Source organism: Lipotes vexillifer, unplaced genomic scaffold (genome assembly GCF_000442215.2).
Source record: "Lipotes vexillifer unplaced genomic scaffold, Lipotes_vexillifer_v1.1 scaffold302, whole genome shotgun sequence".
Lineage (NCBI taxonomy): Eukaryota > Metazoa > Chordata > Mammalia > Artiodactyla > Lipotidae > Lipotes > Lipotes vexillifer.
The window spans coordinates 2,427,724-2,443,113 of NW_006798913.1; the positions used below are offsets into that span (position 1 = coordinate 2,427,724).

At 35.8% G+C, this 15,390-nt stretch overlaps 1 protein-coding gene across 1 annotated transcript in view; it reads left to right on the plus strand.

The window, feature by feature from the left end:
• COL21A1 (collagen type XXI alpha 1 chain) overlaps nt 1-15,390 on the plus strand; it is a 129,885-nt gene that overhangs the window by 17,748 nt on the left and 96,747 nt on the right. Inside the window, exons 3-8 of the mRNA XM_007471192.1 lie at nt 3,371-3,539; nt 3,619-3,835; nt 7,080-7,253; nt 8,338-8,415; nt 10,355-10,363; nt 10,664-10,747. Of these exons, the coding sequence (XP_007471254.1) occupies nt 3,371-3,539; nt 3,619-3,835; nt 7,080-7,253; nt 8,338-8,415; nt 10,355-10,363; nt 10,664-10,747 (731 nt within the window). The remainder of the gene's footprint in view (nt 1-3,370; nt 3,540-3,618; nt 3,836-7,079; nt 7,254-8,337; nt 8,416-10,354; nt 10,364-10,663; nt 10,748-15,390) is intronic.

The window sequence follows — 15,390 nt, forward strand, 5'->3', positions numbered from 1 at the left end:
CAAAGTTTCTGTTTCTGAATAATAAAACTTTTCTGGAAATAGTGGTGATGGTTATACAACATTTGAATGTAGTTAATGGCAATGAATTGTACACTTAAAAATAGTCAAAATGGTAAATTTTATGTTACCTATATTTTACAATTAAAAAAAATTGAAAGCCAAAAAAAAAAAGGAAAATATAATTATCTAAATACATTTCTCCTAATGAGTTGTGCTAGGTGGTAATGAAAATCTGGCTGTATCGTGATTGTTAATTTACATTCCTGATTTCACGAACCATGCCACACTGTTTCCTATACAATTCTGGGGATTAGAATACAGTGCAAAAATTTGATTAAAGAAAAAGGATGAACATAATACTTGCTTTATCTCCCCCACTTGCATGCTATTTTGAAGTTACAAAGCATTTTTACATACATCATCACATTTGATCCCCAAAAAATCCCTGTGAAGGAGATCATTATTCTCACTTCACAGATGAGAAGCCAGAGGTTCATGAGAGGTTAAGAGAGAGGCTGAGGTCTAAACCTCAGATTCTGGTCTTCAGTTGGAGCTCTTTGTTTACCATCTTATAACTTCTCTTTTGTAAAGCAAATCAGAGGAGCAATTCAGATCTGAATATTTGTATGATGTAATGTTTAACACATTTTCTTTTCAGCTGAACTTCTTTCTTTTGCAGTTTTAAATCAAGTGCATTTGAAGTGAGGCCTCCTATTGTTCTATATTACCCTGCCCCCTGCTAGAAACAAACCCTGCATCATAATGACAGGAAAAATTTAATTTAGTTTATTGATTTATGATTTCAACTCAGTCATACAGTATTATTGGGACACTTATTCCCTGCTTCTTATGTTTTCATGTGGAGGGACTTCAGCCAGACTGACTTTTTTTTAATAAGTCATCTTGATTTTTATATTAAAAAGTTTTAAAATTATAACAAATCTCAGTTTTAAGTAGAGGTGAAAAGGTTTGCTAAATAAAACACTAGTCCAGTAATGTAGTAAAGGAATAATATTTGTCAGAATAGGGATTATTTCAAAATGCAAATATGGTTTAATAGTGAAGTCTGATTTGTCACTCTTCTGCTCAAAATTCACCTGAATTGGCTTTTTCCTTGACTCAGGCAATTTCTTTTTGGTTCTCATTCTTCAAAATTAAAACTGATGCTGCAATGAGTATATAGATTGACTTTTCTGATCTCTCCCCACCTTCTTTCACTCTTTACCACTGATGAGAAGATGCATTTTCAGATAAGGGAGTTTGATAAGAGAAGCTGGTCCTAGCTGTCGAAGTGCCTTAGATGTTCTTCCCTTTGGATCAGCAGGTCTGTGGAGCTGGTGTTCCCTTTCCTCTTTAGATCATATGTGAACTTAACAGGCAGTCCTGCTCCTGAGGTGGGTGGGGATTGAATCAGCCCTGCTGGGCTGCCAGGCGGGGGTGGTTAATTCCCGTGTACAGTCTCACCAGACTCACTGGATCACACCTCTAACCAGCATCTTCTGTTTGCCTGGTTCCTGTATCTTCCCATCAGTTAGCTCTAAGCTTCCCAGAGGAAGAAGAATGTGACTGAATAGGTCCCTTCAAAATTCAGCATCCTCAGACCTGAAGATGAAAATACCCCTACTTTCCCAGGAACACATCTACTTTTATTTATCAAACTTTTATTTTATTTCCAATATTAATGTTCCAAATGTCAATCGATAAGTATACAGCTAAATTGTGATATATCCATACAATGGACTTCTAATCAGCAGCAAAAAAGAATGAACTACTGAAACACACAACCAGAGTGGATCTAAAATAATCATGCTGAATGAAAGAAGCCAGATAAGGAGTGCATACAATATGCGTCCATTTTTATAGAACTATACGAAATTCAAACTTATTTGTAGTGACAGAAAGCATATCAGTTGTGCCTGAGAATGGGGATGGGAGTGGGGTAGTGAATGGTGACAGACGGAGATTGCAATGAACATGAGGAAACTTTTGGGGGTGATGCATATGTTCGTTATCTTGTCGGTGGTAATGGTTTTACAGGTGTATACGTATGTCAAAACTAATCAGATGGTAAACTTTATGTTTAGTTTACTGAGTATCAATTTACCTCAGTAAAGCTACTTAAAAAACAAACAAACAAACGAACAAAAACTCAGCATCCTCAGACCTGAAGAGGAAAATGCCCCTCCCTTCCCAGGAATACAGCTAATTTTATTTATATCAAACCTTTATTTAATTTCTAATATTCTATGGTACAAGTTATGACAGTATTATTGGGCTAATAAAATTCATCTCCTTACTTTTTACTGTTTTATAAATATGATACTTTTCCCTTTTCTTAATGTTTTGTAAGAGAGTGATTATCTTAAAGTACATTTAGTGGAGTTTGTTCTTTTATTCTCTTAGCTGCTCTATAAAATATAAGCAGTCAGGCTCAATGTGTATATTATACGATGGCCTTGGAAGAATCTGAAAATATTGCAGCATTCCTACAGTATGACAGTTTAATAGCATTGCAACCAAACAGAATTTTCCACATAATTTGAGACACTAGTTTCCCAGAGAATTGAAAAGCATATCACATTTTTGTAATTTATATAAATGACTGTATAACTAATAAGAACCTGCTGTATAAAAACATAAAATTAAATTTAAAAAAATGACTGTATAATGCAAACCTTAATGATTCTTCTTAAGGAAAAAGTCTTTATTCACTTATAAATGTGATTAATATAATATATAATCTGATTAATCATAGATGAGATAATAGGCCCATTTGAAGAATTTCCATGAACAGAAAAGACGTACAGTTAAGTTTTTTCCAGAGTGAGAGAACCAAGATATTTGAACTGTAGGATTATAAACTGCTAGAACTGGAAAGAATATTGGGAACAACACACATTTCTTACCCCTCAAATGCTGGGAATGCAAGAAAGCAATCAGAATTCATCTCCTAGATCCAAGAAATTTAAGAGCATTATCCAAGGGTGCGTGACTACCAGCAAATCTTGGATGAGAATCACGAATCCTGCTCCAGCCCTCTCCTACTGGCCAGGTGTTAGGTTGCCTCATATTCAAAATAGTGAAGTGTAAATTTCAGCATAGTGTTGCCCTTAAAACAATCTATGAACAAATGTACCTTTTACATTTCTGTTTTCTTTCATCCCCTTTTAGGGAGAAAGAAGGCAATTGAGACTTCATTCTCAAATACCAAATACACTCCCGCATATTTCTCAGAAATGCATTTACATACATATGTGTACATATAGAAATTTTATAATTCTACGTTCTTTAATATTCCTCCCTTGATTTTCTTTTTGTTGAAGTAACCCATGATTAATCAACTTCTACCCCTTTTGCTTTTGCTTTATAGAATCTGTCTGTCCAACACGAATTCCAGTGGCAGCTCGTGATGAGAAGGGGTTTGATATTCTTTTAGGCTTGGGTGTAAAGAAAAAGGCTAAGAAACGAATTCAGCTTTCACCCACAAAGATAAAAGGATATGAAGTGACATCAAAAGTTGATTTATCAGAACTCACAAGGTGAATGTTATGTGTTGATACAGCGTTTTCTAGACATGTTGAGAATTCTTTAAGCTCATACATGTTCTTCTTTTTCCAGCAACGTTTTCCCAGAAGGTCTTCCTCCATCATATGTATTTGTCTCCACTCAGAGATTTAAGGTCAAGAAAGTGTGGGATTTATGGAGAATTTTAACCGTTGACGGAAGGCCACAAATAGCAGTCACCTTAAATGGAGTGGATAAAACTTTATTATTTACAACAACCAGCATCATTAATGGCTCACAACTGGTCAACTTTGCTGCCCCTCGTGTTAAGGTAAAGATGCTTGGGTATGATTATGGTATTCACGGAGAATGACCATCAGGTTTGTGTGTTTTGGGGGAGGAGAGCCATAATTTGAACCTGACTGAAAAAATATTGATTTCATATTTTAATTTTGCTTCATTGACTAAAAGGAACAAAGGAAGAATATTTGTTTCTTTTCTCATTGAAGTAGAGTTGATTTACAATGTGGTGTTCATTTCTGCTGTACAGAAAACTGATTCGGTTATACATATATATATATACGTATTCTTTTTCATATTCTTTTCCATTGTGGTTGATCACAGGATATTGAATACAGTTCCCTGTGCTATACGGTAGGACCTTGTTGTTTATCCATTCTATACATAATAGTTTGTATTTACTAATCCCAAACTCCCAGCCCATCCCTTTCCCACCCCCCTTTCCCCTTGGCAAGCACAGTTCTGTTCTCTGTGTCTGTGAGTCTGTTTCTGTTTCGTAGATAATTTCATTTGTGTCATATTTTAGATTCCACATATGAGTGATATCGTATGATATTTGTCCTTCTCTGTCTTATTTAGTTCACTTAGTATGATAATCTCTAGTTCCATCCATGTTGCTGCAAATGGCATTATTTTGTTCTTTTTTATGGCTGAGTAATAATTCTATTGTATATATGTACCACATCTTCTTTATCCATTCATCTGTCGATGGATATTTAGGTTGCATCCATGTCTCGGCTATTGTAAATAGTGCTGCTAGGAACATAGGGGTGCATGTATCTTTTTGAATTATAGATTTGTCCAGATATATGTCCAGGAGTGGGATTTCTGGATCATATATGGCAACTCTATTCTTAGTGAAAATTTGTTTTTTTTTTTTTTTTTTTTTTTTTTTTTTTTCCGTATGTGGGCCTCTCACTGTTGTGGCCTCTCCCATTGTGGAGCACAGGCTCCGGACGAGCAGGCTCAACGGCCATGGCTCCCGGGCCCAGCCGCTCCACAGCATGTGGGATCCTCCCAGACCGGGGCACGAACCCGTATCCCCTGCATCGGCAGGCGGACTCTCAACCACTGCGCCACCAGGGAAGCCCCTGAAAATTTGTTTTTTAATTCATATGAGATTAAGGGGTGCAGGAACTAACATTTTTGAGTGCCTGCTTCTAGATGCCAGGAACATTTAATTATAATAATCACCCAAGGAAGAAGCTATTGCTCTTATTTTAAAGATAAAATACCAAAGTTCAAGGATATTAAGTTCTCTTTCCAAGTAACATGGCTAGTAAGTGGTGACATCAGGAATTTAATTTAGGTCTGGTCACTTTCAAAGTCTGTGTTTGTCTATTTTGTACTGCCACGTCCTACAGGATATTGGGATAAATTCATATTTGTCAGAACATTAAATACAGGTAGGAAATATGTACAGAATTCACATTTATTTGGAGGACAGTTTATATTCCCAAAAGGAGCATATATTTAATAAAATTCATAAACTAAAAGTGTATTTTTCAAGTCAGATGTGTTCAGAATATAGATGCCATGATAAAATCAACTCCATTTTGATTATTTCTGTAATTATGATAGTCAAATTGTACATTATATAATTTAGGAAATATACAAGGCTGTACATGAAATTATGCATTTATCCAATTTCTTCGTTTGGTAAGCAGAATAAATTTTTAAAAAAATTGTTGTCTACCATTTTCATTAAAAGCAATGTGCTAGGTTCTGTAAGAAATGACAAATGAATAAGGCATGTTTCTAATCTTCAAGGAATTTATTTATAATGGGATATTCAGTGCTTCTGGTATCTAATAGAAGTACGAAAAGTTAGTGGACTGTGGAAGGAAAAGTGGATTCTAATACAAAATGTGGGCCAGTCTTCATAAATGAGATGGATTTTGGAATGTAGGATGAAGAATGTACAGGATTTTGTTGGAGAGAGAGAAGGACATGGAAGTCAATGGTTCATTATTGAGTAGTCATGTGTGGTGAAATGCAGGGTTTTTATTTATAGAATAGAACATGGTGCCCCCTGTGTTTGGAGTATAAGATACATGAGAGCAAAAGCTAGAAAGGTATAAGTTCAGTTTGCATGGACGTGGGAACTGTACAAAGGGTTTTGCATTTCAATCAGTGGATGACGGGATTCCATCAAAAGGTCTTGATCACAGGCGTGTCATGGTCAAAGTAGCTCTCTCCTCTCCTTCTTTGCCTTCTTCTTTCGTAGAATACTTTTGACTCTTTCCTGGAATTGGGCTAGGTCCTAGGAATACAGAAATTAATAATATTAATTCTAGTAGAGGTAAGAAGGTTGGCTTGGAGAGGGAAGGGATAGGGATTGAGATGTGTTTGAAAATTATTCAAATAAAGCAAGACATCTATGAGCCTAAATTATGGCAATGAGAATGGCAATGGAGAAGTGAATTTGAGTCGTGTTTAAGACACATCCTTTGTAGAATTTTGCATCTATTTGTTATGGCAACTGAGGGAAGGGGAAGAGGTAAAGGCACTTGTATGGTTTAGAAACTGAGGATACTATTATCCCAGGGAAATCAGGAGAGGAAGAAAGTTTGGGGGATAGTTCAAGTTCATTTTGTTATATACTCTGTCAGACTGATTGTGAAACTCCTGGCAAAATTATTCTAGCCAATGTTAGAATTATAGGTACCATATGTGAGAAAGAGGTCCAGGCTGTCAATGTGGATATGGGAGATATTCCATAAAAGTTATAACTGAACTGTTGGAATGAATGAGATCATCAAGGGGAGAATGGAAAAGGTCAAGGACAGACCTGTGGGGAATGCCCTCATTAAAAGGCAGGTTGAGGAAGATGAACCCTCAAAGAGATAGAGAATGGACAGTTGTAGAAGAAGGAATGAAGGTGATCAAGATGGTTTGAATCACGGAAGCTGAGTGAGACCATCAATGCGGATGGACTAGTTACAGGGTCCACAGTTGCCATGAAGTAAATAAAATGAGGAAATGAAAGAAGCCACTTGGATTGGGACATTAGGAACTTATCTGTGACCTTGAGGGAGTTGTTTCAGTAAATACTTTGGTACAGCCACTTTGGGATGTGAAATGGAAATGCAGCTAGGGATTAAAATAATTGCTGGGGGGCCTTTGAGACCCAGCTTGGGTCAGGGTGAGTTAGAATATGATACGATCAATCTGGGTGGTGTGGATTTACACTTGATGACAACAGAATAGAAACAAAGAAACGAAAAGATTGTTCGGAACTCTGTTTATGAATCTGCTGTATTTTCTCCCTACAGACATTATTTGATGAAGGCTGGCATCAGATTCGTCTCTTAGTAACCGAACAAGATGTAACTCTGTATATTGATGATCAACAAATTGAAAGCAAGCCCTTACATCCAGTTTTAGGGATGTTCATCAGTGGGCAAACCCAAATTGGAAAATACTCTGGGAAAGAAGAAACCGTTCAGGTGGATAAAAATGATCTGCTTTTCGTATTATATAAAATGGCGCTTTGGTGATAGTATTTATTCCATTTAACTGTATTTAACTTAATTCCTTTAAGAGACAATGAAAATGTGGTCAGTTCATTAGTGAAATTGTGTGCTTGTGTGTGTGTATTAAAATGAAAAATCAAACTTAATATAATAATTCTTAGAAATTTGTTCCCCTAGGTGCAGGGTAGAATTCTATGTTCTTATGGACCATCAATTTCATATTTCCCAGGAGAAGCATAGAATATATCATGAATTTGGGAAAGGATTACAGCTGTGATTGGGGGTTGTAAAAATTTCTTTGCAGCTGTGAGGATAAAATTAGATTAATGCATGTCAGTTTTCTTCATAAACAAAACGGTGACTTTTTTGGTATCTCTTTAAACTCGAGTATCTGTGTGTGGGTTGAGAAGTGTGTATGTAAAAGATAGCCATTTCTTGAAAAATCCTTTATTTGAAAAGGTATGTCTTTCCTACTCTGTTTCTATTAAGGGAAGACTGTGTCATATTCAAATGTAGGATTACACATATGGTCTCTATGTATTAGTGTCACACGTCAAATTGTAGTAAATATTTAAATAGTGACAGGTGCTGGGTTTACTCATCACACAATACTCCGTGCCAAGAACTAAATCTCTGAAACTAAAGATGGTTTCTTGACCCAACTCTGTGCAATCAGGGATGTGAAGAGATGTAGGGTAAACACAGAAAGCCTGGGAAAGCTTTTAAGTTGTCTAGGAAATGCTGTCTAGATGAGCTCTTAATAGAAGGATACTACAAAAGCTCCACTGGGTTTCCCAAAGAAGTCAGAGGTTTGTTTTTGGTGCTAGGGAAGTTTTTCTTAGGAGTTTTGTTGTGTCACATCTTTATATTATATGTTAAGTATTTAAATTTTGTATGTTTATTGCTTATTGTATTTTTATTGTTAACGAAGCTAAGTGTTTCGATCTATATCTTACACGACTGCTAACTACACTGGCTGCTTCTGTGTATGTGAGTTGCTTTTATAAAACAACTTGCTTGGGCCTCAACTTTAACTTGATTGGTTTTATGTTTCTAGTTTGATGTCCAAAAGTTACGAATCTACTGTGACCCAGAGCAGAACAACCGGGAGACAGCATGTGAGATTCCTGGATTTGTGAGTAGGATGGATTATATTTTCCTAAGTGTTGCTTCAGTACTTTCAAAGCAAGAAATAAAACGCAGATAATATACGAGCTTTAATTTAACATATAGAGTTAATTTGTTTCTTCATTGTCAATGCAAATAAAATGACACTGAGGTTCATAATTGAAATAAAATTATAATGTGTACAAGTGTAAATGGAGGACCACGGGAAATATTTTCTCATCTTAGATTGATTGTTCCACTAATCAAGTGAAGCAGGGATAGACCTGCTCTAGAAAAACAGAATTCGTTGTCTGAATGTCCAGTAAGTAAAATACATTTCTATACTTTATTAAATGTGTGGGTGAAATACCTCACGTGGCACAATTCTGAAGAGTGGAAAATTATTCATTTTCCTGTTTACTAGCACGTTTTCTCAAACCATAATGAGTATAAATTTTTCTTTCTGTTGTTGTTGCCACCCAAGTAGGATTTTCTTATAATTCTAGGATATAAGCAACTTTCTATTTATTTAACTATTTTCATTAATGCGTTAGGAAGAAAAAGATTATAAGCTAAAATGTTATAGAGTCTGATCATATACGTGTGTGAGTGTGTGTGTGTGTGTGTGTGTGTGTGTGTGTGAGATCAATCCCTTTTCCCCTGGGCAAGGAACAGTATATTGTTGCTCGTGAAAATAAGGTAAAATGTTGTAAAACTTTTTGACAATGTGGATTTCCAGTCATATTTGAGCCCTACGTAGTTCTTTTCATTTGTATAGTCATGCTGTCATCATTTTCTTATTTCCTATCAAACTGAATAAATTATGGATCCATATCCTGAAAATTTGAGGACATAGAGCAGCACATTTGAAGGATTTGTAATAAAATCAAAGATGGAAGCTTCTAGAAATGATTCATTCTGGATTTTCTACTTTAAGTAGTAGTTTAAACACTGTAACTTTTATATACTTATAATTTGGAATATAAATCTCTTTTGTTTAAACACTGTAATGTTTATTTAAGATACTTATAACTTGGAATATAAATCTCTCCTAAAAGCATTAAGAAGTTATTTCATTTTGAGAGTCCGTTGTACATACTTGATTTATTGCTATTTCTCCATTGATGTTGTGCCATGACTATGACCCCCCATATAATAGAAGCATAGGGTGAGATTGTAGATTCTGTGTTCTCACATCCACTTTTCTGTGTTTTTATGGCTCCTTCCTCACTCTCAGGTATGACTTTTTCAGGCTTGTTTACCCTTTTCATCTTCTGTCTCACCTTCTCATTTTCTGATCTAATCTGTTATTGTTTGGAAAGATTATTAACCTATTTTAAAATTGTGCGTCATTCAGTAAGAAATAGATTGCTTAGTAAATTGCATAAAATTGAATGAATGCATGCAGGGGCTTCGCTGGTGGCGCAGTGGTTGAGAGTCCACCTGTGCCCCGGTCTGGGAAGATCCCACATGCCCCGGAGCGGCTGGGCCCGTGAGCCATGGCCGCTGAGCGTGCGCGTCTGGAGCCTGTGCTCCGCAACGGGAGAGGCCACAACAGTGAGAGGCCCGCTTACCGCAAAAAAAAAAAAAAAAGAAAAATTAAATGCATGCAGTTTGCAACTTGCTTAGATGTGTTTTGGCTTTTTCTCTAGTTCTTAAGTGATTCCCAGAAAGTTCAAGAGAGCGTATAAACCCCACCTTGAGGTATTTTTGTTCCTGTGTGGCCGTTATACCAAGCACACTCTCCATCATTGCTAATTTCCTTCCTTTATCCTATTATAAATGTGGGAATAGCATAAGTAGCTAATTTTTTAGGATCGTTGCAAGCAAATGTTTTAGCTCTTGCTGGTTTTGATACTTCATTTATCTCTGCCCTGGACAAGGAAATATCTGTAAATTAGGAAGATAATTTAGAAATTTAATTAGAAACATGTCTTAAAACACATTTGTCGTTGTTTTTCTTTCAGAACGGTGAGGTAGGCCTGGATACTATTATTCTCCTTAAGGTAATATTTGCATTGCGGGACTGTTTAGCTTCCTTCCAACAATTGTAAGTATGTTAGATAAATATAACTCATTTTTATGTAGTTTGAATGTATCTAGTATTCATAGCTTTTTTGTGATTCTGAATTTCTTATTGGATTGGGCTAAATAAAATTGGACAGTAAACATAAGATATCTTTACCATTGCACACACACATACAGACATACACAGGCATATGTGCACATATGTATGTGTCTTGCCGTGTGCCTTTATCTCCATTTTTGTCTTTTAGTGCTTCAATGGTCCCAGTGATGTTGGTTCAACGGCAGCTCCCTGTATTTGTCCTCCAGGAAAACCAGGACTACAAGGCCCCAAAGTGAGTAATACCTAGCATGCTACTTTTGATAAAACACACAAAATAAGAGCTGAGTAGACACCAAATTCCTAATCACCATTGACTCTGTTGTGAAATTTCTGCCTAATACCTTAGAATAGTTTAAATGTGAATTTTAGTGATTTTTTTAAAAAAGTGATTCTAATCTGTAATTGCCTTTGAACCTAAAACTGATACTACGTAAAGTGAGGGAGTGTTATTAGTTTGTTTGCTTGTTTGTCTGTTTGTTTTTTCCCCTAATACCACTACTGTATCCCAAGAATGATACCTCCTTACAACCTGGTAAAAAATGAAGAAAGGTCATTTGTTAAAATACGTTCTAAATTCTTAAATGTCTAAATGCTTATTCTGTCAAAATGATTTTCAGATAGAAAAATGAAGTAAAAAATTTAAAGTTGGTTTGAATGTTGTGTTTGATGTCCAATTGTAAAAAGAGAGGCAAGTGTGTGCATGTGTATTTATTTATTTTACTTAATCAAGTAATAATTACTTTTAGTCATATTCATACATGCATATCTCCCAGTTACATTTGCATATTTATTTGTGTATCTGTATATATATTGTTTGTGTGTATATGTGTTATTTGTGTGTGTATATATATGAAAACTTACATATTCATCTGTGTACACATTTGTATATGATTGGAACCATGATGTGCATACGATTTTATAACTAGTCACTTTTTAACATAACAAATACTCTGAATATGTTTCTGTGTTATTAAATATGAATGACTAAATTTTTTAAAGTAAGTTGATACTAATCTTGGCATCACTTAGACACAGCCTAAGATACTGAGATGTCAAGTGGTTTGTCCACTATAGGTAAGTCTTATTTATTTAATATTATTTAAAAATATCATCTAGATAAAAATAATGTCTAACTTGAAAGCAAGTATGACTTCCTAGCCAGAAAGAATGTTTCGTGTGTTGCTCATCTGTTACTTGAAGTGACCATAATAAATTCTGTTAAATATGAGTTGTAATGTTCATTTAGATGGAATTTTCTGAGAGTTTTAATCATCACAACTAAAAATTTTCGGTTTTTAGACTGGTAATCTGAGAGTCGGATTCTTCCTAACTTTTGTGCATGTTTCCCCAACTATTTTCAGGTGATAGTTCATAACCTACTTCAAACCTAGCTGTTAAAATCAAGAAAGAAATGCAATTTAAGAATTAAAAGAATGGCATTTACCTGGTGGTCCACTGGTTGAGACTTCGCCTTCCAATACGGGGGTGTAGGTTTGATACCTGGTTGGGGAGCTAAGATTGCACATGCCTTGGGGTCAAAAAACCAAAAACATAAAGCAGAAGCAATATTGTAACAAATTCAATAAAAACTTCAAAAAAAAATGGTCCACATCAAAAAACAAATCTTAAAAAAAAAGAAATAAAAGAATACATTAAATACTTCATTCAAAGTAAATCTGTTTGGCTTGGAACTTGACTTCATTCCATTATAATCAATTTACTATTGTGAACAATTTTTAGATTGCCTTTAGGAAAGTTAATCCAAGTGTTCTTCTATTAAAGTAACCATGTTATTTAGGATGCCTGATACAAAGGAAGAATACCTATAAGATGTTTCTGGGAGCATTTACCTTGCAAGGCAGCATGGTGTGACCTACCAGCAGCCTATCTTTTGAAACATAGTTATACAGCTTATTCAACTTGGGTTGTTATACATAGAAATGATTTGATCTGCAGGAGATCAGAGTCCTATGACATCTGACTTCTCTAAGCCCAGAGGACCTTCCAGCCCCTCAGGCCACCCCCAGGGGCTCTAAGGGGCTGCCCACTTCCGCATGTGGGGCACCTGATGCCTCTCATGTTTCCTGATTCATCATTAGTGGTCCATTAGGCATCTTGAAGTGACACCAATTTTTATGCCTGTATGTTTCTATAGCAAATTTTTAGCACACCCTTTGTCTTATCTGGGAAAGCCTCTGCTTTTCAGTATTTCCAAGTTTCATGTGTTCCTCATTTTCATTCTCTTTTCTTAGTCATCATCTAGCCCCACTGCCACCTACTACTTAAAGTGAAATTGCAGTTTTCCACAGATCTTCAAGTTGGCGTGCCTTCTTAATCTGCTTTCCATTTTCTTCAGAAAATCTGGCAGGAGGACAGGACACACACACACTCTTCCATCCTTTTAGGGCTCTTTCCCCTGGAGGTGGTTCCTTACCCACATTGGAGACCTGCATGTGAAAAACAGAATCCCTAGCAACACCCTGAGTTGTTCTTCCTTTAGAGAATTTCTGGCCTGGGAAATGGATAGAGTTTTAATTAGTTCAACAGAATCAGAACTAAAACAGATGAATGGATTTTACTATAGATCCAACTGAGACGTATTGGCTGTTTTTGTGAGATGCTCTCTGGAAAGTTTTACAGATTTCCATCAAGCAGACTTACCTGTGCAGGAGAATTTAGTCTTCCCATTAGCCAGAAATCGTGTTCTCGGAGCTGAGAGTTTGGTCATGAAACTGAAACAGAGGAGAAATTTGTGTGTGGATAGGTGGGTAAGTGCTTATTCCAAGATAAAGTCGGTCATCTGCTTCAAGTGCTCTCAATTTCCAACAAATATGACATGCCTATTGCAAAACCAGGTTAAATTAACTAAGGTATCCCATACTTGGACTTTTCATGGCATTATAAGTCTTTAATATGCATAGAAAAATATCTTTGTCACGGGCCTGTGAGCCCCTCTATGAGGCTGGCTTATTTATTCTGTGTCCTTAATGTCAAAGGGAGTGATTAAATTAATGACTCTCTGGGAATGATTTTTATATGCAAACACTTCACAACGAAGGTTAATACAAACTAAATTCTCCTTTGGAATTCCACTGTCTAGAACAGTGCTTAATAATAATATATTTTTTATTTAAAAAATTATGAAATCATTGAAAAAATAAGGTTCACTCCTCCTCCTGATTAACCTGTGTGGAATACCTTTGTTCTATGTGAAAGATCCAGGCAATCCCCAATTTACAAACAGCTCCCTTCCAAAAGACCTATCCATGCAAATGGCAGCTTCTCCCACTTCATAGCTGGAGGAACATTTATGGGGACAAACTCCCCACACTTGATCTAATCTTAAATGTTAGATCTATGAGTGCAGAAGTGGAAAGAAAGCATATTTTTCCCCTTTTTTAGGAAGGAGCAATTTCTTAATAACTTATTTTCTCTGAAATACCATTCTTTCTACAACTATATTGATGACCTTTGTTTCACTCTGATAATTCTTCTGATTAGAGACTCCTTTGGATTATCAAAGTAGCCTCTGTCTAAAATACAAAAGCCTTTGGAAAATTTCAGGAGCCATTGGGCATTCACATTTTTATGTTAATTTTCCCAGACTAAGTGGATTCCTTCTAGCTGAAGAGAATGTTTGAGTTTTGAGGGAGGGGAGAGGTTGGTTTTGGAGAAAGGAATAGGTGTTAGGTGAGATACTTTTGTGGAGGCCAGTAGTTAGTCTGAAGGCACAAGCGTTTTGAGAAGAGAGCTTGAAAACATGGGATTTGGACCTAAGAGATATTTGTTTTAGGTGAGCAACTTAAAATATTAGCTTACTTTTGCAAGCATTACTGTTTCTCACTTTAATTATTCGTATTTGCACACTTGCAAGGCCATGTGCAGGGATGTTTTAACTTAGTCCATGATGTTTCCATTCCTGTCAGCAACTCAGAAATCCTGTGGCACAAAATCAATTCATCATAAGTAAGAATTGCTTTTCAGCTGAATACTTATTTTTTTAAATTGCAAATGTTTCAGCTAAATTAGAAGAAAGCAGGTTGAGAATTTAGTCACAGTTATATAATTATAGGTCATATGTCTAATTTGATGTATTTGGAAAATTTTGTCCATGTTAAATTTGCTAGCTCTCCCTGGGTTGGGTTCTGATCAGTGTATGCATTTTGATGTGGGCAGAGAGAGCAGTGTTTAGGAGCATAGAGTCTGGAGCTGAATTGACTGAGTTCCCATCTCTACTGCTGCTTTGTGACCTTGGGCAAGTTACCTAACCTTCCTGGGTCTCAGTTTTCTTATATGTAAAATGGGAGCAGTAAAATTACCTCTTCGTGGGGTTATTGTGAGGATTAAGTAATTTAATACATGTAAATCTCTTAGAGCAGTGCTTAGCTTATAATAAACAGTCAGTAAAGGTTGGTTTCATTACAGTAATAAAATTGAATTTTTATTCTAATTGGGCTTCTCTTCGAAAATCAGTTAGGGTTTTACTTTATTCTTCCAACAACAGCAAACCTACCCGAGTTTTTGCAAATAAACCAGTAGGACAATAGTCAAAATAACCAGTAAAACCTACTAGAAATAATAGAACATGCAGAAGAGATTATTTTCCATCTTGGGGCTGTTGACCTGTGCCTTAAGAAGTCACACTGGATTTATCTTGTGGGTGATTTTTTTTCCCTTGGAAACTTAGTTTTGATTCATTTAAGATATTATTGTTAAGTATATTTTGTACTTTATGCAGCATAAAAACACAAATCCTGTTTCTTCTCATGCCAAAGTTTTATTTCAGCCTCATCATCGTAGAAGTTAAAGCCTCTCAGATCCTTTTGATGTCCTAGATTTTGCTGATAATTAATATTCTGCAAGTAAAGAGGTCAT